Genomic DNA, 26318 nt, shown 5'->3' with positions numbered 1-26318 from the left:
CATATCACTCTGTGCAGATGGTGAGGATTTCTGTATAAAAAGTCATTTCTCAGTAACACACCATGCAAAATGATTCAAAATGAATTTCTCTTACTACTTTAATTTTCCATTAAAGAGGCAGTTCATCCAAGGAATAAAAGTTGTCCTTGCTCCAAAGCTGTTTGTCTTTCTTTCTTTCTTCTTTAAAACACAAAAGAAGATTTTTGAGAGAATGTTCAAACTCACTGTATGACCAAAAACTGAGGCAAAACGCCTTCTTTTGTGTTCAGCAGAAGAAAGAAAATCATACAGGTTTGAACAACACAAGGGTGAGTATTTAAAATGATGACAGAATGCTGATTTGTGTGTTAAACAGTCCCTTTAACTCACTTTATCAAAACAATGTGCCTGAAAGAAAGCAGCTCTTGTTCTGTTCTTGCAACAGTCTCTGCTTTCATTAAAGATACTGCATGTCATTTTTTGGCTGTAGTAAAGCATAATAATGCCTTAATTTGTTTGCAGATATTTAGGAAACATATTAAGTTCATATACTTGTTTCTACGAAGAAAAAAAATTGTAGTCAGTGATCTGCTTTGAAATGTGTTCTGTGTCGGAATATCTGTTTTTGGTTTGCTTTATGTGACTCCGTCCACTGCCAGTTCAGCCAATAGTATTTCAACACCCCAGGTTGCCAGTTTGTAAAAATGCAGCATACTGCAGTCATGAAAGCAAGCATCATTCCATCTAAAGAGCTCTACAACCAAATCATCACGTTAGTGAATGGTCCTGTTGAGTGTTTTCAATCTGGCAACCCGCTTGAGCATCGAATCTGAGGAGGAGATACAACTCTCCAATATTCTGTATTTGCACTGCAGTATTCATTTCAACCACTAGCTTTCTATATTAAATACTGTACCTTTAATGACAAACCACCAGTGTTGGGGTAACGCATTACAAGTAACGCAAGTTACAAGTAACTAGTAAAGTAACACATTACTTTTTAATTGGCAAGAAAATATCTGAGTTAGTTTTTCAAATATGTAACGCCAGTCACTTTTCCCCTCATTTATTGATTAAAAGCTCTCCTGTCCCCATGTTGAGAGAAATCAAGAGTAAGATGTTCCTTTAGTTCTAGAATAAATGTGAACATGCATTAATTCATCTCACTCACTAAAAAACAGATCCAGTGTTCTTCAAAATGAATAAAAACACTGAAATTCAAAGCAAACCTGCAATAATTAAATGTTAAATAATACAAATATTTTTTATGTATTTAATCCCATTTTTTTAACCGATGTCTTTGCTGCTGATCTTTGATGATCCAATTCATCCATACAACTAAGCAAAGATTACTCAAGATAATAAAAAAAAATATATATATTGCTGAAGAGTAGACATTTGTTCTTCTGTGGTCTACTGTACAGACATCAATTTACTTTTCTCTAAGCCTGAGGCTTTTGCTGTAAAACAGCTTTTACATTTGACAAAAATAGAACTTTTATATTAAAAACAAACAAGCAAGCCCTGCCCAGATTTAAAAAGTAACGCAAAAGTAACACAACGCAGTAATTAGTTACTTTTTTAGGGAGTAACTCAATATTGTAATGCATTACTTTTAAAAGTAACTTTCCCTAACTCTGCAAACCACTGACCAAAAACCAAAACTGGAGAGCATCACATGAGACCACCTGAGGAGACTGAGAGTGTATTAGACTAAAAGACTCTCTCCGGAGCAATACGGTTGTCCATGCGCTCAGCAGATGGAGGCGCCCACTGCGTTCATGTCCGGTCAACAGGCCACAATGCTGCTATTCTACTGGACACACACACACATACACAAGGCAGCTGTAGAAAAACACACATGGACGTCTGCCACAACACTGATGTACCACTCAACTGGCAACATAACACTATCATGGTCTCACTACAGCCCTTTGACCATGCTAATAACATGTCTGTGCATGTGTGAAGAGCAATGCACTGTGACACATGACAATGTAAATATTAGGCTGCATGATTATACTATAGTACGTCTTTACACCTCCACTGCTGCTCAAAGGTTTTACATCAGGAAGATTTGTAATGGTTCTGAAAATACGTTTCTTCTGCTCATCAAGGCTGCATTTATTTGATTAAAAATACAGAAAAAAACAGTAATATTCCAAAATGTTATTAGAATATTAAATAATGGTTTTGATGTTAATATACTTTAAAATATAATTTATTCCTGTGATGCAAAGCGTCATTTTCAGCATCATTATTCCAGTCTTAAGTGTCACATGATCCTTCAGAAATCATTCTAATATGCCGATTTATAATCGATGTTGAAAACAGTCGTGCTGCTTAGTATTTTTTTGGACCTGTGATACTTTTTCAGGATTCTTTGATCAATAAAAATGTTTAAAAAAAAAAAGAACAGCATTTATTTAAAATACTTTTTTTTTTAACATACACTAGTGTTCAAAAGTTTGGGGTCAGTAAATTTGTATTCTTTTTTTTTTTAATCAATTAATACTTTTATTTACCAAAGATGTGTTAAATTGTCTTAAAAAGATTTATATTTTAAATAAATGTTATTTTTAACTTGTTATTCATCAAAGAATCCTGAAAAAAGTATCACAGGTTTCAAAAAAACATTTGGCAGCACTGTTTCCAACATTAATAATTTCAATAAATCAGCATATTAGAATGATTTCTGAAGGATCATGTGACACTTAAGACTGAAAATTCAGCTTTGCATCACGAAATAAATTACATTTTAAAGTATATTACAATAAAAGCCATTATTTTATATTGTAATAACATTTTGCAATATTACTGTTTTTTGATATTTTCTATATTTCCGATCAAATAAATGCAGCCTTGATAAGCAGAAAAGACTTTTGAAAGAAATTAATACTTTGACCTCTGATCACAGTAACTCGTATCATTTCTCAGCAGCAAGACACAACAGACAAACCCAGTGTTTTTTTTTTTTTATGCACAGACCAATTTTGAGTTTTGGGGTCTATTTTGCTTCCATATCATGTCATCTTTCAGACTAGCGGATAGAAAGCGTGCAAAATACTTTTCAAGTGTGTTTTATTGCACTTATTGCTACAAGTAAAAGTAATAAGTAAAATTTCTGTCTACAGTAATGTAAAATTGATTGGGCAAAGTGATCTTCATCTTTATTTTATTATTATTGAACACTCAACACTATAGCTGATGAAAATCCAGCTTTGCATCACAAAATAAATTACATTTTAAAGTATATTACAATAAAAGGCATTATTTTATATTGTAATAACATTTTACAATATTACTGCTTTTTTCTATATTTCTGATCAAATAAATGCAGCCTTGATGAGCAGAAGAGACTTCTTTGAAAAACATTACAAGCTACTGATCAACTTTTGAGCGGCAGTGTATGTTCATTTTCAGATGCAGTATTTACAGTAAATCTGCTCTGAAGCAATAAGCATTGTGTAAAGCAATATACACATAATCATGACCTCTGATCACAGTAACTCATATCATATCTTGACAGCAGGATAGCGGTGAAGCTCAGATCTGGGTCACAAGCACAAGCAGCGCAGGTTCAGTCTCATCTAGGTGTGACCCAAAAACTCAAGACGTGATGAAATCTCTCACACGGCTTTGGGAAAATCAATCCCAAAACACTTAAATAACTGAGAGATGCTTACAGTAACATGCTGTGTTACATATAGAACTTTATATACCAAGGCCATGTATCTCAACTACTGTGCATACTCCAAAAACAACATGGTAATACTTACTTTTCTGTTAGTGGAATATAAAACATACAAACATGAACACATGTTCAGCTTCAATCTAGGGCTGCTTGATCATGGCAAAAATCATAATTATGATTATTTTGGTCAATACTGTAATCACGATTATTTAACACGATTATGACTGGGTCCAAAAATTTATATTTGTGATCAATTTAAAAAAGATACAAATAAAAAAGGTAAGTCAAAAGTAGTCTAACAACCTACGACAGAAATTGAATGTAATTATTTGAATGAAAAAAAAAAAAGCGTCTACACTAAGAATTAAACATGCTTTGTTTCTTATTAAAACTACAAAAGTCCTTCATTCAAGAGCAGTGAGTGATTTTTCTCTTTGTATTTTTATGCTTTATTAATATTAAGCAAAGAGACGGCAGAAGGAATATGTGACCCTGGACCACAAAACCAGTCATAAGGTTAAATTTGACAAAACTGAGATTTATACATCATATGAAAGCTCAATAAATAAGCTTTTTATTGATGTATGGTTTGTTAGGATAGGACAATATTTGGCTGAGATACATCTATTTGAAATCAGAAATCTGAGGATGCAAAAAAATCAAAAAGACTGAGAAAATCACCTTTAAAGTTGCCCAATTAGGTTCTTAACAATGCATATTACTAATCAAAAATTACATTTTGATATGTTTACAGTAGGAATTTTACAAAAAAATCTTCATGGAACATGAACTTTACTTAATTTCTTAATGATTTTTGGCATAAAAGAAAAATCAAAAATTTTGACCCATGCAATGTATTTTTGGCTATTGCTACAAACATACCCCAGCGACTTAAGACTGGTTTTGTGCTCCAGGGTCACATATTATTTGTTGCCGCTTTAAGAGCCACACGGATCCAATATACTGTTATTTTCATTCTGAATTGTTTATGATCATTTAACACAACTGACAAGGGTTTACATGAATAATCACCAAACGCCTCATTTTGAAATATTTTTGCGTTTATTTGACCATTTATGCATGCACCTTGAGCTAAAAGATAACTTTTCATGTCTGTGTTCTGCTCCGTCTCTGAGCGCAAACACAGAACAACGCAAGTTCTCTTTCTCGCTTTTAAAAACAACATAAAAAAAAAAACATTAATAAATCAAGCATGTCTTGTTTTATGAAAGTCACGTTACTTGATTTTGCTGATTTGCAATGTGAAATTACCACTGGAAAGTGGCGGAGTGGGGTGCAATAATCGCTTAATCTCAATTACTGCATTTTTATGATTGTTTAAAGCTGAAATCGAAACTGAATTTCGATTAATTGCACAGCCCTACTTCCATCCATATTTCACATTTCAGAAACACGTCAACATGCAACTCAATGTTGTTGAGCGTGAAAAGCAACACCAGAGTCATGGGTTCAATGGGTTTAAAAAAAAAAAAAAAAACTAAGATGTAAAATAACTTTTGAGCTTCAGAGTATCAGAGGTATGTATCAGCACATATATGTTTTTGAACAGATTGTCTTTGGAGGTAAAAGCTTGTTTCAGATGCATCACTGCAGATGTTCATATGATAGACCACAATGAACAAACCCATCATGAACTCTTCAGGCATTCCGCTCACATTAAACTGATCCAATCAGAATTGAGTCCAACAGTGAAGTCAGTGTTAATTCTCCTCAACATCAGTACAGATTTAATTCAATCACCAGAACAACACAGCACAAGAGCTCCAAAGTCCACAACAATAAAACGTCCCACAAATCCACTAGAAGCTCTGAATCTGCTCCAAGGTTCAATGAAGTCGCTCTCATAAAGATGTGAAGGCGGTTTATCAGATCAAACATCAAGCGCAGAGTCTTTCCTCTTCACTAATGTCACTTTTCTTCAATATGCTGAAGGTCTCAGCATCTTTTAGACTGCCTCCACACTCTTAAATATAAAGCTTCTCTACTTGGCATTGATTATTGAATGAAGAACCAACATCTATTGAATCTTTCCATTGGACAAAAGGATAACTAAGAAATTTTAAGAATGTATTAAGTAGACTTCTTTTAGAATTTTCCATGATTTTACACTACAGGCTTTTTTATGCACTGACCAATTTAGAGTTTTGGGGTCTACTTTGCTTCCATATCATGTCTTCTTTCAGACTAGTGGATAGAAAACATGCAAAATGATCTTCAAATGTGTTTTATTGCACTTATTGCAATAAGTAAAAGTAATAAGTAAAATCTCTGTCATCGGCAATAATATAAAATTGATTGTACAAAGTGACATTCATCTGTATTTTATTTTCATTGAACACTTAACACTAAGATACAAAAACAGCATTCTCAAATTTATCCAATTTGTAATTTTGTAAAAACTAAATGTGGTTTAGGTGGAGACTTTAAATAAGCCCTCATGGTCCTTCCACCACTTCCTGCACACTTGCATTTTCTTGCTTTTTTTTTGGACCACAAAACCAGTCCTAAGTAGCACAGGTATATTTGTAGCAATAGTCAAAAATACATTGTATGGGTGAAAATTTTCAATTTTTCTTTTATGCCAAAAATCATTATGATATTAAGTAAAGATCATGTTCCATAAATATATTTAGTAAATTTCCTACTGTAAATATAGCAAAACTTAATTTTTGATTAGTAATATGCATTGCTAAGAACTTTTTTTGCTTTTTTTTTTTGCACTCTCAGATTTCAGATTTTCATATAGTATCTCGGCCAAATGCTGTTCTATCCTAACAAACCAGACATCAATGGAAAGCTTGATTATACAGCTTTCAGATGAGGTATTCAAAACCTTGTGACTGGTTTTGTGGTCCAGGCATAAGTTATTTCATGCAAAATAAACTATAAACTAAAACACTTGAGAAAGCATTTTCAAAAATCTTAGCTTTTTCTGGATCAAAACAGCATCTCAGTGCAAACAGAGGCTTCATTTGCTGGTTTTGTGGTGATTTTCATAGAATGCTATCAATAGCCACCAACATCAGCCACTAACTAACCACAAACAAACACAGTACTGACTGACTTTATCTTCAACACATCTATTGCATTTTAAACTGAACAAGCCAAGAAAGATGCATGAACGTTTTCTTATTTTGCATCTAAAAGTAAACACCATTCAGACATTTGAAGTGTGATTTAAACATCCAAACACATTCCATGACAGCTTTAAGCAGCAAAACATCAACAACAGGCTTTTCTGAGCGTCAGCCGTTCAAAAAGTAAAGGTGACAGCACATCAATAAACTGAACGGACCAGATCCGACTGAACCGGCCTGCTGCAATCTACCTGTCAATCACATAGAGCGCTAAAGCCCGCAGGGGTTTGAACGTACGTGAATCCTAAAAACTAATGGAGTTTAATCAATGCACTCCACATCAGCCACATCAGAGAATCAAAGGTCTCTCAACAAACACTGCAGCTCCACAAACATATCAGAGCCTTCAAACAAAATGTGTTCTTATGATGCTGAAGAGACTAAAGACAGACTAAAGATTTAAACATGAAGCTACAGCAGATCAGATCCACAGATCACAAGGTTTTCACAGTCATGATTCCTGCAATAATCTGTAGATTAGATTACGCTCGCAAACCATTTATATATGACCAACTAGACTACAGAAACGCCTATGAATTTTAATGCAAGAAACTACAGGCAAACACAGTGTTTGTTCATGAACTGGCCAGTTAAGATTTTTGAGGTCTATTTTGCTTGCATAACATGTCATTCCAAAACATGCAAAATTCACTTTAAGGGCTTGTTTTATTGCACTTTATCTTTTTGCACCTGTAGATTTTTAATTCTAACTCATAACTTTAAAAGTTTTTCCTTCACTTCAGCAGCACTTACATACACCAAAACTTGCAGTTTTATTCCTCTCCATATTCTGAAGACTTTTACTGAGGGATTTGTTCATAAATTATTCACGCTGATTTATATTATTGTTTTTTTTACTCATAAAAACGTGGTGGAAATGCATATCAGTAAAGGCTGTGAGTTTTTTCTCCACTTCAGTAGCACTTACAAACACCAAAACTTATAGATTTATTTCTCTCTATATTCTGAAGGTTTTTACTGAAGGGTTTGTTCATATATATTATGCGCTTGTTTTATTATTGAACTTTATCTATTCGCATCTGCAGATCAAATTTACATATTTCTAAAGGCCTTTTTCTCAAAATGAGTTTATTTATCCACTTAAGCAGCACTTACAAACACAAAAACTTAGAGTTATATTCCTCTCTATATTCTGAAGATTTTTACTGTGTGGTTTGTTCATATATAATTCACAATTATTTCAATTTTTTTTTTTTCATAAAAATGTGGTAAAAATGCATATATTTCAAGTCTATGAGATTTTTCTCAACTTCAGTAACACTTACAAACACCAAAACTTAGAGATTTATTCCTCTCTATATTCTGAAGATTTTTACTGAGTGGTTTGTTCATATATCATTCGCCTGTTTTATTATTGCACTTTTTCTATTTACATCTGTAGATTAAATGTACATATTTCTAAAAGCTTTTTTCTCAATATGAGTTTGTTTATCCACTTCAACAGCACTTGCATAAATCAAAACTTACAGTTTTCCCCCTCATTATATTCTGAAGGTTTTTACTGAAGGGTTTGTTTATATATCATTTACACAGATTTTTATAACTGCTTTATTTTTTATAAAAACGCGGTAAAACTTCCATGAATTTTTTTTAGTCCATGAGTTTTTTCCTCCACTTCAGTAGCACTTACAAACACCAAAACTTAGAGATTTATTCCTCCCTATATTCTTAAGGATTTTACTGAAGGGTTTGTTCATATATCATTTACACTGATTTTTATAACTGCTTTATTTTTTATAAAAACGTGGTGAAATTGCATACATTTAAAGTCCATGAGTTTTTTCTCCACTTCAGTAGTACTTACAAACACAAAAACTTAAATATCCTGAAGGTCTTTACCGAAGGGTTTGTTCATATTTCATTCACACTGATTTATAAAACTGCTTTATTTATTTATTTTCATAAAAACGTGCTGCAAATCCATATATTTAAGGTCTATGAGTTTTTTCTCCACTTCTTCAGCACTTAGAAACACAAAAACTTAGAGGTTTATTCCTCCCTATATGTTTAAGGTTTTTACTGAAGGGTTTGTACATATATAATTCGCCTGTTTTATTATCGCACTTTATCTATTCACATCTGTAGATTAAATTTACATATTTCTAAAGGCCTTTTTCTCAAAATTTGTTTGTTTATCCACTTCAGCAGCACCAAAAATAACAGTTTTTCCCCTCTCTATATTCTGAAGGTTTTTACTGAAGGGTTTGTTCATATATCATTTACCCTGATTTTTATAACTGCTTTATTTTTTATAAAAACGCGGTGAAATTGCATATATTTAAAGTTTTTTCTCTACTTCAGTAGTACTTACAAACACAGAGGTTTATTCCTCCCTGTATTCTTAATGTTTTTACTGAAGGGTTTGTTCATATTTCATTCTTGTGTTTTATTATTGTACTTCATCTATTCACATCTGTAGATTAAATTTACATATTTCTAAAGGCCTTTTTCTCAAAATGAGTTTATACAATTCAGCAGTACTTCAAAGAATTATGAATCTGGCTTTATCCAATGTTCAGATGCCAATATATATTTACAAAACCACTTAAACCTACAGAGGACAGCATGGTGATATATATTGTTTAATATCTCTATTCACTTGCAGCGTCTTGCCTTAAAAATTTATGTTTTCCATGCCTCCAAAAAAAGGCACACTTTGGTTCGGCATGGCTTTGGAAACCCTGCTGAATGAGCAAGTGTCTCCTCAAGCCGTCTGCAATCAGACATGTGCGTTTCCAAAAGCTCGTCCAGGTCGGGTATCTTGGCACACGGGCGTCCGGTGGCAGACGTGACAGACGGTCTCCTCGCATGCTGCTGTCTGGCTCTTTAAACTCCTGAGGCCGGATCTCCTCACCTCTTTTCACAACATGCTCAATAGCATCGTCATCGGGTTTTTTGGACTATGGTATTTTCCAAAGCATTTTGTATAGGCATGCAAATATTATAGCTTATAAACGTTGTATAGATATAGTACTACTCATGAACTTTGGTAAATTGGTACTCTTTTTGCCACCGACATGAATGAGGGATAATTCCTTATTATTCTAAATCAAACCTACTATATAATATGGCAATATTATCGATGACATATCATAATAATGTCATGTTTTTAAACAGATACCACAATAATATCATTTTGCATGTAAATGCAATGATGTATGACTATAATAATCATTCAGATATATTAAAACACCACAGTGTATCATAGTAAAACAAGCAGATGCAACAGCAACATCAGCTCAACAAGAAAAAAAATATCAAAGCCACAACTGTATGTTTATGCAAATTAGTCGTGCATGATAAATAAAGATCAATTATATGCATCTGTGATCTCAGATGTTTAAAGAACCACGCCTGCAAAACTCCACATGCACATCACCTGTGATCAGCAGCTTTAATAAACGCGCTGCAGTCTTCAGACGCATCTGGATCTTCATATGCAATTAGCAGAAACGCAGTGAGAAATCACTAATGCACGAGCACGAACACACAACGCGCAGAAGGAAGAACACTGGCGATCAGCTGACAGCAATCGGTCAATAATCAATGTGAAATGTGATCAGATGATAGATGCATTAAACGTCTCGATGATTTGAGACTCACCCAGCGAATATCGCGCACGAGCGTCTGCTTCTCTTCTGCTGCTCCAAGCTCCGGTTTAGTCCGAGCATCCAGTTGTTGTGGGTTTGAGATCAGAAAGTCCGAATCGGGCCTGTGGATGAAGAGGAAATGAAATGAGATGAAAATGTCGCTGCGCTTCGACGCGGCGCTCGAGCTTCTAGCGCGTCCACTCCGGTTCACTGCAGCTCCGTGACGTCACGCATGAGACGCGTTGCGTTTATCTGCATTCTCGAGATTGTTTGGGATTTGGGAAAAATTTTGGGAAAAGTTTTTCTGTGTGTCTTATTAAGAAAAAAAAAAATTCAAACGAAAATAAAGAATTATAATTTTTCATGTATCATGTAGACTACATTTTTATGGTTCGTATCAAGAAACCATATTTTGTTTATTTTGGAGCTGTCTTTCAGTCAGTTTTTAATTTTAAATTTGCTTTGAATGTCACAAATCAAATACACAAATCGAAATATTGTAAGCACGTTTTTTTTCTTCAAAATCAACAACAAAAAAAGAAAATGAAAAATAAGAAAGCTATAAAATATGTCCATACATAAAACTACTTTCAGGTAATTATTTAATGTATAATTTATTTTGTATCCCCTGGCAGTCCTGGGTATTTGATTTGTAATGTGTATTATTTATATTTCATATAATAATAATTTTTAAATTTAAAAAATAATTAATGTCAGAAAATATTGCTCCAAATTTCTCATGGATTATAAAAAATAATGCTATAGCTACACTAATTAGATTTACATTCATGGATAAAGAACCTGCAAATTTGTAGTAAATGCTAATGACAATATGTTAATATTTTCAAATATTTGATTTAATAGTTTTGATTTAATAGTTTTCATTAAATCTGAAAATTTAATGAAATAAATGAAAAACATACATTTTAAATCATTCTCATTCTAAACTCTAAATATGTTCTATGAAAGATTTAATATGTGACCCTAGACCACAAAACCTTCAAAATCTTGAAATAGCATGGGTATATTTGCAACAACAGCCAAAAATACATAGTTTCTTTAATGCCAAAAATCATTAAGACACTAATTAAAGATCATGTTCATATTTTATAAACCTATTTAGTAAATTTCCAACCATAAATATATCAAAACCTAATTTTTGATTAGTAATAAGCATTGCTAAGAACTTCATTTGGACAACTTTAAATGTGATTTTGACAGTATTTAGATTTTTTTGCACCCTCAGATTACAGATTTTCAAATAGTTGTGTTTCGACCAAATATTGTCAATGGTAAGCTTATTTATTCAGATATCATATCAATCTCGATTTCAAAAAATGGACCCTTATGACTGGTTTTGTGGTCCAGGGTCACATATAAGGTAACTACATATCCATTAAAATAATCGAAACCAATCATAGGCTTATTTATCACGTGACGTTGGCCGAACGCGGAAGCAGCGCTGGAGTGGAATCGCTCGACTCCTGAAACACTCTTGGGATTCCAGCATCGCTTCTGCGCATGCGCGAAAACTCCACGCCACACCGCGGCGTCAGGGGGCTCAGTCACTGAAAAGCTTCAAATCTGAATAGAAATCGATAACTTTCACCACATGATTCATTCAGAAATGCACTGTGTCAAGGTTCGACGGTGGCTGATCAATAAAATGAAACGTTTTGTTCAGTTCGACTGATCACAGATTGACATTTTAGAGCTTTGCGACACCTTCTGGTGACAGAGAGGAACAGCAGCGACGGGGAAGAGACTTATTACAGTGATTTATTAGAGAAAAACACACCTACGAACAGGATCAAACAGATCACTTTGAGCAAACATTCTGTTAATATTACTAGAAGAACGTTCCTTGTTAGATGAGACACTGAAATCAATAAATAGTTATGACCTTACCCAGTTGATTGATTACTTTGATAATTGCAAACATTTTTTGTATTACAAGTTTTCTAAAATGTTAGGTTTAAATATGCAAATTATCAACTATTTAATGAAATATACATTAATTTGCATTCATTTCTAGTACAAAAATCTAAACCCTTGATGAAGTCCGTTTCAAAATTCTTATTTAATTTTTTTTTTTGACATATTAGAGTCAAAAGTTTTTACAGAAGAAATTTTAAGGATCTCATTTTGTCAAAAATATATTTTTTACAGTTTTTTGGGGAATAAAATGTAGAAAATCAAGCAAATGATACATGAACAAATCCCTCTGTAAAAACCTTCATGATACGACTTTAAAATTGTGAGGAAATAAAATTAAATGGAAAAAAACAAACAAAAAAAATTCAAAAACTTCGAAATAAATTCAAAATAAAATATATAGACATGTAAAAATAAATAAATAATAAAAATACATAAATTTATTAAAATTTAAAATCACAATGAAATATGCTGACTTTAAAACACAAAAACTAATAAAAATGTACAAATAAAAATGACTAATTATAAATTTAAATTATAAGGAAATATACACAATCAAAAACGACTGAAAATCAACAAAGTTACTAAAACTTAAACTAAAAGTTTAAAGTTGATTGAGATAATTGCAAAACATTTTTGTATTACAAGTTTTCTAAAATGTTAGGTTTTTTTACAGAGGGGACTTTGTCATTTTGTCACTCAAAACTTCAGAAAATACTTAGAAAACCTATTTTTATTACAATTTTGGGGGAATTAAAATTCTGTATAAAATCAAGCAAGGTATATATGAACAAATCCCTCTGTAAAAACCTTCAGGATATAGACAGGAATAAAAATGTAAAGTGTGGTGTGTGTAAGTGCTACTGAAGTGGAGATTTATGACTCAGTGTAGGAGAAAAAAACTCATTTTGAGAAAACGGCCTTTAAAAATATGTATTGTAATTGAAATCTATTGACACAAATAGATAAAGTGCTATAAAAGAAACACTTAATGGTGTTTTTTGGAGGTTTTCTTTCCACTAGTCTGAAAAAACACTTTATGAAACAACAAAATGCCCAAAATCTCAAACTTGACAGGAGCATGAAAAAACAGTGTTTTTGCCTGCAGTGTCTCCTCTTAAAGTTTTAAAACCTGAATGAACATGTGAGTCTGAAAATAACTGCAAAATAGGATTTATTTACAAAATACAGCAGAGCAACAGGTCAAAAACACGAACTCACAGAATCTGAGGGTGCAAAAAAATCAAAATATTGAGAAGTTCTTACCAATGCATATTACTAATCAAAAATTAAGTTTTGATATGTTTACCATAGAAAATGTACAAAATATTTTCATGGAACATGATCTTTAGTTAATATCCTAATGATTTTTGGCATAAAATAAAGATCGATCATTTTGACCCATGCAATGTAGTTTTGGCTATTGCTACAAATATATACTTAAATATATCTGAATAGACAAAGATGTGAAACGATCTGAAATTCAACAATAAACACATTAAAGCACCTGAATTCTCAGTGAGAGTTACATGATCAAAACACTCTTTTCATTGCAATGAATGTGAAAGTACTTTTAATTTAATCATAACTTTGACACAATAACTGGGTAAATCTAATGGAAAGCAGTCAAGAACATGTCAGGATTATAATTTCAGCCCCTAATAAAAAGAAACGTGACCCTGGAGCACAAAACCAGTCGTACATAGCCAAAAATACATATGGGTCAGAATTATAATTTTTCTTTTATGCCAAAAATCAATATGATATTAAGTAAAGATCATGATCATGTAAATATATCAAAACTTAATTTTTGATTAGTGATATGCATTGCTAAGAACTTCATTTGGACAACTTTAAAGGCGATTTTCTCAATATTTAGATTTTTTTGCACCCTCAGATTGCAGATTTTCAAATAGTTGCATCTCAGCCAAATATCCAGCCTAACAAACCATACATCAATGGAAAGCTTATTTATTCAGCTTTCAGATGTATAAATCTCAGTTTCAAAAAATTAACCCTTATGACTGGTTTAGTGACCAGGTCCAGAGTCACAAATTAGACATTTTCCATAAAGACAATCAAGTCTAATATTATAACCATTTAGAATTTTTTTGCGTTGTCACAATTTTTAATAATTTTAAACACACTTACCTCTGAATTCCATTACTCTAATGGAAAATACAAAAGAATTATATACAATTTAATAGGTAAAGTATTTTAGTAATGCATGCATAAAACAGTCCGAAAGGTTGTTAGTGTTTTGTGTTTCCAGCAGAGGGCGACACAGCATGACTGTAATAATCAACAATCACTGAGACACACAAGACATTCAACAGATACTCAATTAACTCAAGACTCATTCATTAACTCATCACATACTTACATGATGACAACATGATAACCTGTTTGACCAACTAAGCGCACGCACACACATGATACAACCCCAAAACTTCCCCACAAACTATCATTTTACATACTTACAAAATGAAATGCTGTTTAACTATATAAATACATATTATTTATATAATTTAATTCACATAAATCATATAACTACATTGTATTGAAAATACAAAAATATTTGGGCTGTGGGGCAATTAAAAAAAAAAAAATAAGAAGAAGAACTTTCTCCCAAAAGTTAATTTAAAGGCATTGTTGAGTTGTTAAACAAGAAAAGCATAGATATTACAAAATTCTGCTTTAGATATTTTGATTTAACATTGCATAAATAACGGTAATAAACCAGTATTTATGTTTTTTTATACTGGAATAAAAAATGATGGTCTTAATATGAAACTAAAAGCATCAGTAGTCTTTATGAGCGAGTCACTGAATTATTTGACTCACTTGAATCTTTCAGAAATGAAGCACGTAACTGTCGTTATGAATGAATCACTGAATCATTGACTCACTTGATTCATTCAAACAACTAATTCATTCAGAAATGAAGCAGGTGACTGTCTTTATAAACGAGTTACTGAATCATTTGACTCACTTGAATCTTTCGGAAATGAAGCACGTAACTGTTGTTACGAATGAATCACTGAATCATTGACTCACTTGATTCATTCAAATAACTGATTCATTCAGAAATGAAGCAGGTGACTGTCTTTATACATGAGTTACTGAATCATTTGACTCACTTGAATCTTTCGGAAATGAAGCACGTAACTGTCGTTATGAATGAATCACTGAATCATTGACTCACCTGATTCTTTCAGAAATTAAGCACGTAACTGTCGTTATGAATGAATCACTGAATCATTGACTCACTTGATTCATTCAAATAACTGATTCATTCAGAAATGAAGCAGGTGACTGTCTTTATAAACGAGTTACTGAATCATTTGACGCACTTGATTCATCCAAATGACTGATTCTTTCGGAAATGAAGCAGGTAATTTTCTTTATGAATGAGGCACTGAATCATTGACTCACTTGATTCATTTAAATGACTGATTCTTTCAGAAATGAAGCAGGTTACTGTCTTTATGAATGAGTCACTGAATCAGTTGACTCACTTGATTCATCTAAATGACTGATTCTTTCAGAAATGAAACAGGTGCTGTCTTTATGAATGAGTCACTGAATCATTGACTCATTTGATTCTTTGAGAAATTACTCATTTGATTCTTTCTGAAATGAAGCACGTAACTGTCTTTATTAATGAATCACTGAATAATTAACTCACTTTATTAATTCAAATAACTTCATTCATTCAGAAATTAAGCAGGTGACTGTCTTTATGAATGAATTACTGAATCATTTGACTCACTTGATTCATCTAAATGACTGATTCTTTCAGAAATGAAGCAGGTAATTGTCTTTATGAATGAGTCACTGAATCAGTGACTCACTTGATTCAATCAAATGACTGATATTTTGAGAAATGAAGCAGATGACTGTCTTTATAAATGAGTCACTGAATCATTGACTCACTTGATTCATTCCAGTGACTGATTTTTTCAGAAATTAAGCAGGTGACTGTCTTCATGAATGAATCACTGAATCATTGACTCTCTCGATTCATTCAAATAACTGATTCTTTTAGAAATGAAGCAGATGACTGTCTTTATGAATGAGTCACTGAATCACTGACTCACTGGATTCATTCAAGTGACTGATTCTTTCCGAAATTAAGCACGTAACTGTCTTTATGAATGAATAACTGAATCATTGACTCACTTGATTCATTCAAGTGACTGATTCTTTCAGAAATGAAGCACATAACAGTCTTTATGAATGAATCACTGAATCATTGACTCACTTGATTCATTCAAGTGACTGATTCTTTCAGAAATGAAGCACATAACAGTCTTTATGAATGAATCACTGAATCATTGACTCACTTGATTCATTCAAATAACTGATTCTTTCAGAAATGAAGCACGTAACTGTCTTTATGAATGAGTTACTGAATCATTTGACTTAGCTGATTCATCTTAATGACTGATTCTTTTGGAAATGAAGCAGATGACTGTCTTTATGAATGAGTCACTGAATCATTGACTCACTTGATTCATTCAAATGACTGATTCTTTCGGAAACGAAGCAGGTAACGTTCTTTATGAATGTCTTTCCATTGATGTATGGATTGTTAGGATAGGACAATATTTGGCTGAGATACAACTATTTGAAAATCTGGAATCTGAGGGTGCTAAAAAATCTAGATGTTGAGAAAATCACCTTTAATGTTGTGCAAATGAAGTTCTTAGCAATGCATGTTACTAATCATGAATTAAGTTTTGATATATTTACGGTAATAAACTTACAAAATATCTTCAAGGAACATCATCTTTACTTAATATCGTAATGATTTTTGGCATATCATTTTGACCCATACAATGTATTTTAGGCTCTATATTTTGATTTTATATAATAACCCTTTTTAATTTCATGATAAACATAAGTTCACAAGTCCACACTTATGACTTATGTCATCTAAATACAACCTTTAATAGCTACAGAGACTTTTATTCAATCATAATTTAAGATTAAAATTGACGCAACTGTGTATTTTGGGCCGTGTAACTGTTCAGCATTTCTATTAACTTTAACCCATTTTTTAGCCATGGTCAATTGAGTCATTTGAAATGAATGAATGAACGAATGTATAAATAAAAAAAGTTAACACAAATTAAACAGCAAAACATTAATTAACCTTAGTTAATTTCAGAATGTACTAATGCAATATTAAAATCAAAAGTTGTATGTGATAATATATTTTAATGCACCTAAGCTGACATCAAATAACAATGAGCAGCTTTATTTCATGAACGAACATAACAAAGATGAATAAACACTGTAAGAGATGTATTGCTCATCATTAGGTAATGCATTACTAATGGCAGCTTATTGTTTAGTCAAATCATTATAATTACTAAGAATGAGCAATAAGTTTAAAATAGATGGAGTTCAGTGACACGAACATCACAATGAATGAATCTAAACAGAATCAGAGCTTCACTTTCACTGACACAGTTTAAACAACTGAAAGCAGGACAAATGGTGAGATGACATAAGAGAGAGAGACTGAGAAACACACAGAGAGAGAGAGAGAGAGAGAGAGAGAGAGAGACTGAGAAACACAGAGAGAGAGAGAGAGATGTCGTGCTAAGGCAGAATATGTTATCTCAGGTCTCTCCGTATCTCCACACCCCAAAGCTTTTATCACACCTGCACAAAAGAAGGTAATATATCATCACCACACACACACACACACACACACACACACACACACACAGACACACACACACACACACACACACACACACTCACACACACACACACACACACACACACACACACACACACACACACACACACACACACATATATATATATATACACATATATACACACACACTCATATATATATATATATATATACTAGGGATGTAACGGTATCAAAACTTCACGGTGCGGTATTTATTGAATCATTTACAGGAAAAACAAAACTAATGAAGAGACTCGAAAAAAGTGCCAGAAGTGTTTATTAAACAGTTTACATGAACACTGAACATATCAATGGCATACAAATTAGCCATCTATCTGTAAACTTTGAAACAGGAACTTCAATTTTTCAATTTTAATAACAAAAAAATAATAAACCATGTAAAAAAATAAAGTTTCAATTTAGTATTCTTGAAAACTCAGAAAAAAGAAAAATAGCAGCCTACTTATTGCAGCTGGCCCATGTGCTGAATAAGTATTTGAGAACACTCACCTCATTCACTCACACACAAACTCACTCACTTATTCAGACAGAGACAGGTTTCAGAGAAACTGAAATGCTTCCACACATCCGATTTAAAACCCTAGACTCGGTGTGGAAACGATCGCTGCACTGCTGCAAACGCACCGCTTCTGGGACGCACTGCCGGACAGCAAACGCGTGCAGTGTGAAACGCTCTAATCCGTTAACATGGGTCGGGGAAAAATACGCAACCCATACGCACTGCACTGAGTATGTGTGAAACAGGAGTTAGTTTCGACCATTTCCATCTCTTTTCCTTCGCCGCTGTTAGCAGCACCTTCCATTTATGCATTACTGGATCTGTAGCGAAAACAGAGCGCAAAGGATGTTGGCCATGCCTGGGCTGATGGGAATTGTAGTTCCTGCAACCTCCCGTTCGCTCCATTCTCCAGTCATGGGACCAAGGTAGTATCGGAAAAATTTGCTATTGCGGTACGACGGTATTTACAATACCTTTACATCCCTAATACACACACACACACACACACACACACACACACACACACACACATACACACACACACACACACACACACACACACACACACACACACACACACACACACACACATATACACACATACACATACACACACACACACACACACACACACACACACACACACACACACATACCCACACCCACACACACACACCCACACACACACACACACACACACACACACACACACACACACACATATACCCACACACACACACACACACACACACACACACACATACACATACACACACACACACACACACACACACACACACACACACACACACACACACACACACACACACACACACACACACACACACATATACCCACACCCACACACACACACACACACACACACACACACACACACACACACACACACACACACACACACACACATATACCCACACACACACACACACACACACACACACACACACACACACACACACACACACACACACACACACACACACATATACCCACACACACACACACACACACACACACACACACACACACACACACACACACACATATACCCACACACACACATATACCCACACACACACACACACACACACACACACACACACACACACACACACACACACACACACACACACACACACACACACACACACACACACACACACACACACATGTTGGGTTTACATGTTTTATGGGGACATTCCATAGGCGTAATGGTTTTTATACTGTACAAACCGTACTTTCTATCGCCCTACACCTACCCTACACCTAAACCTAGCCCTCACAGGAGATTGTGCACACTTTTACTTCATCTAAAAAACTCATTGTGCATGATTTATAAGCCTGTTTCCTCATGGGGACCTGAGAAATGTCCCCACAAGGTCAAAATCTACTGGTATTCCTATCCTTGTGGGGACATTTGGTCCCCACAACGTGATGAATACCAGGTACACACACACACACACACACACACACACACACACACACAGACACAGACACAGACACAGACACAGACACACACACACACACACACACACACACACACACACACACACACACACACACACACACACACATATACCCACACACATATACCCACACACACACACACACACACACACACACACACACACATACATATACCGACACACACACACACACACACACACACACACACACACACACACACACACACACACATATACCCACACACACACACACACACATATACCCACACACACACACACACACACACACATATACCCACACACACACACACACACACACACACATATACCCACACACACACACACACACACACACACACACACACACACACACACACACACACACACACACTGGTTTACATGTTTTATGGGGACATTCCATAGGCGTAATGGTTTTTATACTGTACAAACCGTACTTTCTATTTCCCTACACCTACCCTACACCTAAACCTAGCCCTCACAGGAGATTGTGCACACTTTTACTTCCTCAAAAAAACTCATTGTCTCATTGTGTGCATGATTTATAAGCCTGTTTCCTCATGGGGACCTGAGAAATGTCCCCACAAGGTCAAAATTTACTGGTATTCCTATCCTCGTGGGGACATTTGGTCCCCACAACGTGATGAATACCAGGTACACACACACACACACACACACACACACTACATCTACACTTTGTGACCAATACACGTTTACTGATGACCCTGAGAACACACAGAATTCTGCATGCCTGCTCTGACACTCACACACACCCACACACACTCACTCTCACACACCCACAGAGTCGTGCGGATACACACGCAAGGCCAAACCTGCTCGACAGGGTGACACGCAGCAGGCCAGCGCCGTAAGAAAAACTGTGCTGGAAGCAAATCCTTCAAGCGTGACAACAACAACTACAAGCTGAAACTAATATGACTGTGCTGGAGCCATGCCACTATTATTACACACACACACACACACACACACACACACACACTGACCACAAAAGCAATAAATCACATGAATTGATGCACAGAAGCAGTGAGGTTTATTTGTTTTCAAATCTATATATATTTCATATTCATTTTAGTTTAAGGCTAAAAAACTACAAAAAAAGCAAACTTCACAAATCATCACTTATATTTTATATTTATTTTATTTTTCATTGTTTTTCATTTGCATCAGGTGTTTTTAATCTATATTTTTCATATTAATTTTGGTTTAAGTTTTAGGCTGAAACACTGCGAAACAAAAAGGAAACTTCACAAATCAGCACTTATATTTTATATTTATTATAATTTTTCTTTTGCATCAGTTTTATTTTTTTAATCTATATTTTTCATATTAATTTTAGTTTTAGTAATTTTGTTGCAGTTTTTTGTCATGTTTTTTTAATATGTATATTTCCTTATAATTTTAGTTGAAGATTTTTATTTGTGCATTTTGATTAGTTTTTGTGTTTTAATGTCTATATATTTCATTGTGATTTTAAGTAGTAGAGTAAATCTGTTTTTATATTTTTATTAGTTAATTTTTTTTACATGTCTATATATTTTAAGTTTTAGAAATTTTGTTGTAATAATGTGACATACATGTGACCCTGGACCACAAAACCAGTTTTAAGGTCAATTTTATTAAAAAAAATTGAGATTTATACATGATCTGAAAGCTGAATAAATAAGCATCTATTTGGAAATCTGCAATGCGAGGGTGCAAAAAAAAAAAAATCTAAACATTGAGAAAATCGCCTTTAAAGTTGTCCAAATGAAGTTCTTAGCAATGCATATCACTAATTAATTATTTACGGTAGAAAATGTACAAAATAGGTTCATGGAACATGATCTTTACTTAATACCCTAATGATTTTTGGCATAAAAGAAAAGTCGACTTAAGATTGGTTTTGTGGTTTCAGGGTCACATACATGCCCATATAAGTAAAAAAAATAAATAAATAATGCTGTTAGTTTATTTCTACAGTACAATGCATGCCTGCACTGGCATATTTGAGTACTGAGATAAGAAACTCACTCATAAGAATACAAACGCTTCTGGCGACGCAAGTTGAATTTCACGTATGGTTGCATTACAAACAATTTTAAATACAATTACACTATGCAGTATGTACATTTGCATGCATTACATTTACTCGCAACAGAAAAGCACATGCAATCTATCACAGAGCTAACAATATTCACTGTGTGCAATGCTGAGGTTTATTATAAACACAACTGTGGACGGAGCAGCTCTGTTTATGTAAATCTGTGAGTGTGTGTGTGATGTGCATTGTTTGTTCGTGCACGGCTGTGGAATTGTTTATGTAATGTGTGGCACAGTGAGGAAAGGATAATTACAGAGTGAGACAGGACAGGATTACAGATGCCAGCCGAGCAGAGTCAGACTTGTTCAGCCTGTATGTGAATGTCTGTGTCTCTCTGCTGGGTGGTGAGGACCAGATACCAGCCAAAAGATGATGCACGATATCACTTATTCAGCCGTCTTTCATGCAGGTTAAAGGATATCTGGCTGTGTCGTCACCACGGCCCAACATTCCCAGCATCCGCATGACGTGACAGGAACATAAACCAAATGACTGGAATAATATTGCATGCTGCTTGAAAAATGGTTGTGCATTTGATGCAAAAAAAACACAAGCTTGCATTTAACTGCATTAAAACTAATAATTTTTGAAAACAACAGATTTTTGGCAGCGATTCTTGTTTACTTTTGACTTTTACATTGCAATGCTTTGACATGGAAGTGATCACTTTTATTGTTTCTGAAAGAATAGCAATTATTGGATTTTGCTTTGCTTGTTTTTTAAAGTGCTTAAATATTTAAAAATAGCACTAAAATGGCAATTTTACAAGATTGTAAGGTATGAAATAAAAAAATCTCATGCATAATAATGCACACAGAAAACTGAAGGCCAAATCAAACACCAACACGAACACATTTTTGTTAGTTTTTGTTTTTTAATGTCTATATATTTAATTTAGATTTTATTTAAAGCTTATTTTTTATATATTATATTTTTATTAGTTTTGTTTTTTAATGTCTATAAATTTCATTTAGATTTTATTTAAAGCTTTAATTTTTTTATATTTTATTTTTATTAATTTTAGTTTTTTAATGTTTATATATACTTCATTTAGATTTTATTTAAAGCTTTCATTTAAAAAAAAATATTTTATTAGTTTTGTTTTTTAATGTCTATATATTTAATTTAGATTTTATTTAAAGCTTAATTTTTGTTTTTATTAGTTTTGTTTTTTAATGTCTATATATTTCATTCAGATTCTATTTAAAGCTTTATTTTTTATATTTTATTTTTATTAGTTTTTGTTTTTTAATGCCTATAGATTTCATTTAGATTTTATATAAAGCTTTATTTTTTATATTTTATTTTTATTAGTTTTTTGTTTTTTTTAATGTTTATATATTTCATTTAAAGCTTTATTTTTTATATTTTATTTTTATTAGTTTTTGTTTTTTAATGTCTATAGATTTCATTTAGACTTTATTTAAAGCTTTATTTTTTATTTGTATTTTTGTTTTTTAATGTCTATATATTTAATTTAGATTTTATTTTAAGCTAAACTTTTTTTTTTATTTTAATTTTTAATAGTTTTGTTTTTTAATGTCTATATATTTCATTTAGATTTTATTTAAAGTTTTAATTTTTAAATATTTTATTTTTATTAGTTTTTGTTTTTTAATGTCTATATATTTCATTTAGATTTTACTTAAAGCTTTAATTTTTAAAAATATTTTATTTTTATTAGTTTTTTTAATGTCTATATATTTCATTTAGATTTTATTTAAAGCTTTCATTTTTTATATTTTATTTTTATTAGTTTTTTAATGTCTATATATTTCATTTAGATTTTATTTAAAGCTTTAATTTTTTAGAAATATTTTATTTTTACTATTTTTTTGTCTATACATTTAATTTAGATTTTATTTAATATTAATTAATTAAATATTTTATTTTTATTAGTTTTGTTTTTTAATGTGTCTATATATTTTAATTTAATTTTAGTTAAAGTTTTAGCAAACTTGGTCTTCATGTTTTATAACTTACATTTTTATGTAGTTTTTGTTCAGTTTGTAGTTTGTTGCAAATCATCAATGCAATTTGAAATTTGCAATTTATGATGCAATGCATGACTTTATTTCTACTGCATGTTTTTTTATTATATTTTTTTATCTTAATTTTACTTAAAGTTTAAGTAATTCAGTTGGGTTTATTTATTTAATTTATTTATTTTTTATTAATTTTAAGCTAAATGGAAATAAGATTTTATTTTTTTTACATTTCATTTTACTTGTAAAAGTTTATTTTATTTCAAGTAACAAAAGTTTTTATGGTTTGGGTTCATCGTAATAACTTAAATAAATACTTAAATAATACTTAAATACTTAAAATCGGATGTTGTAACCCATTTTACTACTGTATCGTGATGTTTTTCCGAGTGAAACGACTATTAAAGAAATATATAAATGAGCTAGAACTTGATTTTATCAGTCAGTTGTTGACTTTGTTGTAAAAAGTGAAGGCTGTACACGGAAACAGAGGCAGAAGTGAATATGACAGGCTTAACTGCAGATACACGCGTCACAAACGTCAAGTGAGCATATCACAGGAAGAGTAAGTTATGACATTTTGATGAAAGATCCTGAAGGTTTAAAAACACTAAATGCATGGATGAATTGTTCGCAATAAGAACAGGAACATGCATTAAGAAAATAAATAGCTTGGTTTTAATTTCATGCTTTGAAAATGCCAAGTATTGCACTGCATTATAGAGAGCAATGTCATAATACTGACACATTTTTGTTCGTTTTTTAATGTCTATATATTTAATTTTGATTTTATTTAATGCTTTAAATTTTTAAAAATATCTTAATTTTATTAGTTTTGTTTTTTAACGTCTATATATTTTAATATATTTAATCTATCTTTAGTCTATATATTTTAATTTTAAAGTTTTATTAATTTATTCTCTTTTTACATTTTTACGTAGTGTTTGTTTTGTAATATGCAGGGGTTTTTTTTTATCAAAAAACTATTCAAAATTTGAATTTTTGTCTTCAGTGTCTGAATTTTCTGTTCTTTTAACTTTTTATTCATCAAAGAATCCTGAAAAAAAAATCAAAACTATCACAGGTTTCAAATAAAATATTAAGCAGCACAACTGTTTTGAACATTAATAATAAATCAGCATATTACAATGATTTCTGAAGGATCATGTGACACTGAAAACTGAAGTAATGGCTAAAAAAAATCAGCTTTGCATTACATGAAAAAATATGATTTTTAATGTATATTAAAAAAGAATAACATTATTTTACATCGTAATAATATTTTACAATATAACATTTTTTGTTTTGTTTTGATGAGCATAAGAAACTTAAAAAAAACATAAAAAATATTTTAAGCATTAGTGTATATGCATTTTATTTCAGCGGTTTTATTTCAAGTAAAAAAGTTTTATGCTTTTAGTTCATTATGAAAACCCTGGTTCATAAGCAAACATTTCTGTAATTTCATAAGAAACATGAATATGCATAAATACATCATTTAATATCTGACAAAGACTTGTATTTAATCATAATGTTAGGTTCAAATGCACCTAAAATCCATGAATATAAAATCATCTGCCAAATGCATGAATGTAAAATTAATGTAAATGTAAATCAACTAAGTTTTTAAAACTGAAAGCAACCAATGCACAAAAATAGCAATGATGTTAATAAAAAAAGAAACATTTCAGGTGCTGGATGCGATTCGTTTGATAGACATACTTATTTTTGCTGCACTGCATTCTAAAATATGCATTCAATGAATAAATACTAATTTATAATAAAATATTAAATCCGAAAGTATTTGCAAAAATCATGTGCAAATATGAATTGTATTTGTTATACGCTTCTGTTCAAAAGTTTAGTGAAAAGTCTCTTCTGCTAATCAGGGCTGCATTTATTTGATCAAAAATACAGTAAAAATTATGATATATTATTATAATTTAAATAAGCAGTCTTCTATGTGAATATCTGTTAAAATGTAATTTATTTCTGTGATCAAAGCTGAATTTTCAGCATCATTACTGCAGTCTTCAGTGTCACATGATACTTCAGAAATCATTCTAATATCCTATTTACTGCATTTATTTAATAAAAACACAGTACAAATTATGAAA

The 26318-nt window shown here is 32.3% G+C and overlaps 1 protein-coding gene across 1 annotated transcript in view; it reads right to left on the bottom strand.

Annotated features, from left to right (window-relative positions):
* LOC141345406 (tyrosine-protein kinase CSK-like) overlaps positions 1 to 26318 on the bottom strand; it is a 67388-nt gene that overhangs the window by 25026 nt on the left and 16044 nt on the right. Inside the window, exons 5-6 of the mRNA XM_073850257.1 lie at positions 10456 to 10564; positions 9506 to 9752 (exon numbers count right to left, since the gene is read on the bottom strand). Of these exons, the coding sequence (XP_073706358.1) occupies positions 9506 to 9752; positions 10456 to 10564 (356 nt within the window). The remainder of the gene's footprint in view (positions 1 to 9505; positions 9753 to 10455; positions 10565 to 26318) is intronic.

The sequence above is a fragment of the Garra rufa genome, chromosome 11 (genome assembly GCF_049309525.1).
Source record: "Garra rufa chromosome 11, GarRuf1.0, whole genome shotgun sequence".
Taxonomy (NCBI): domain Eukaryota; kingdom Metazoa; phylum Chordata; class Actinopteri; order Cypriniformes; family Cyprinidae; genus Garra; species Garra rufa.
The sequence above is the reverse complement of the archived record's forward strand: the minus strand, read 5'-3'. Positions and strand labels throughout refer to the sequence as shown.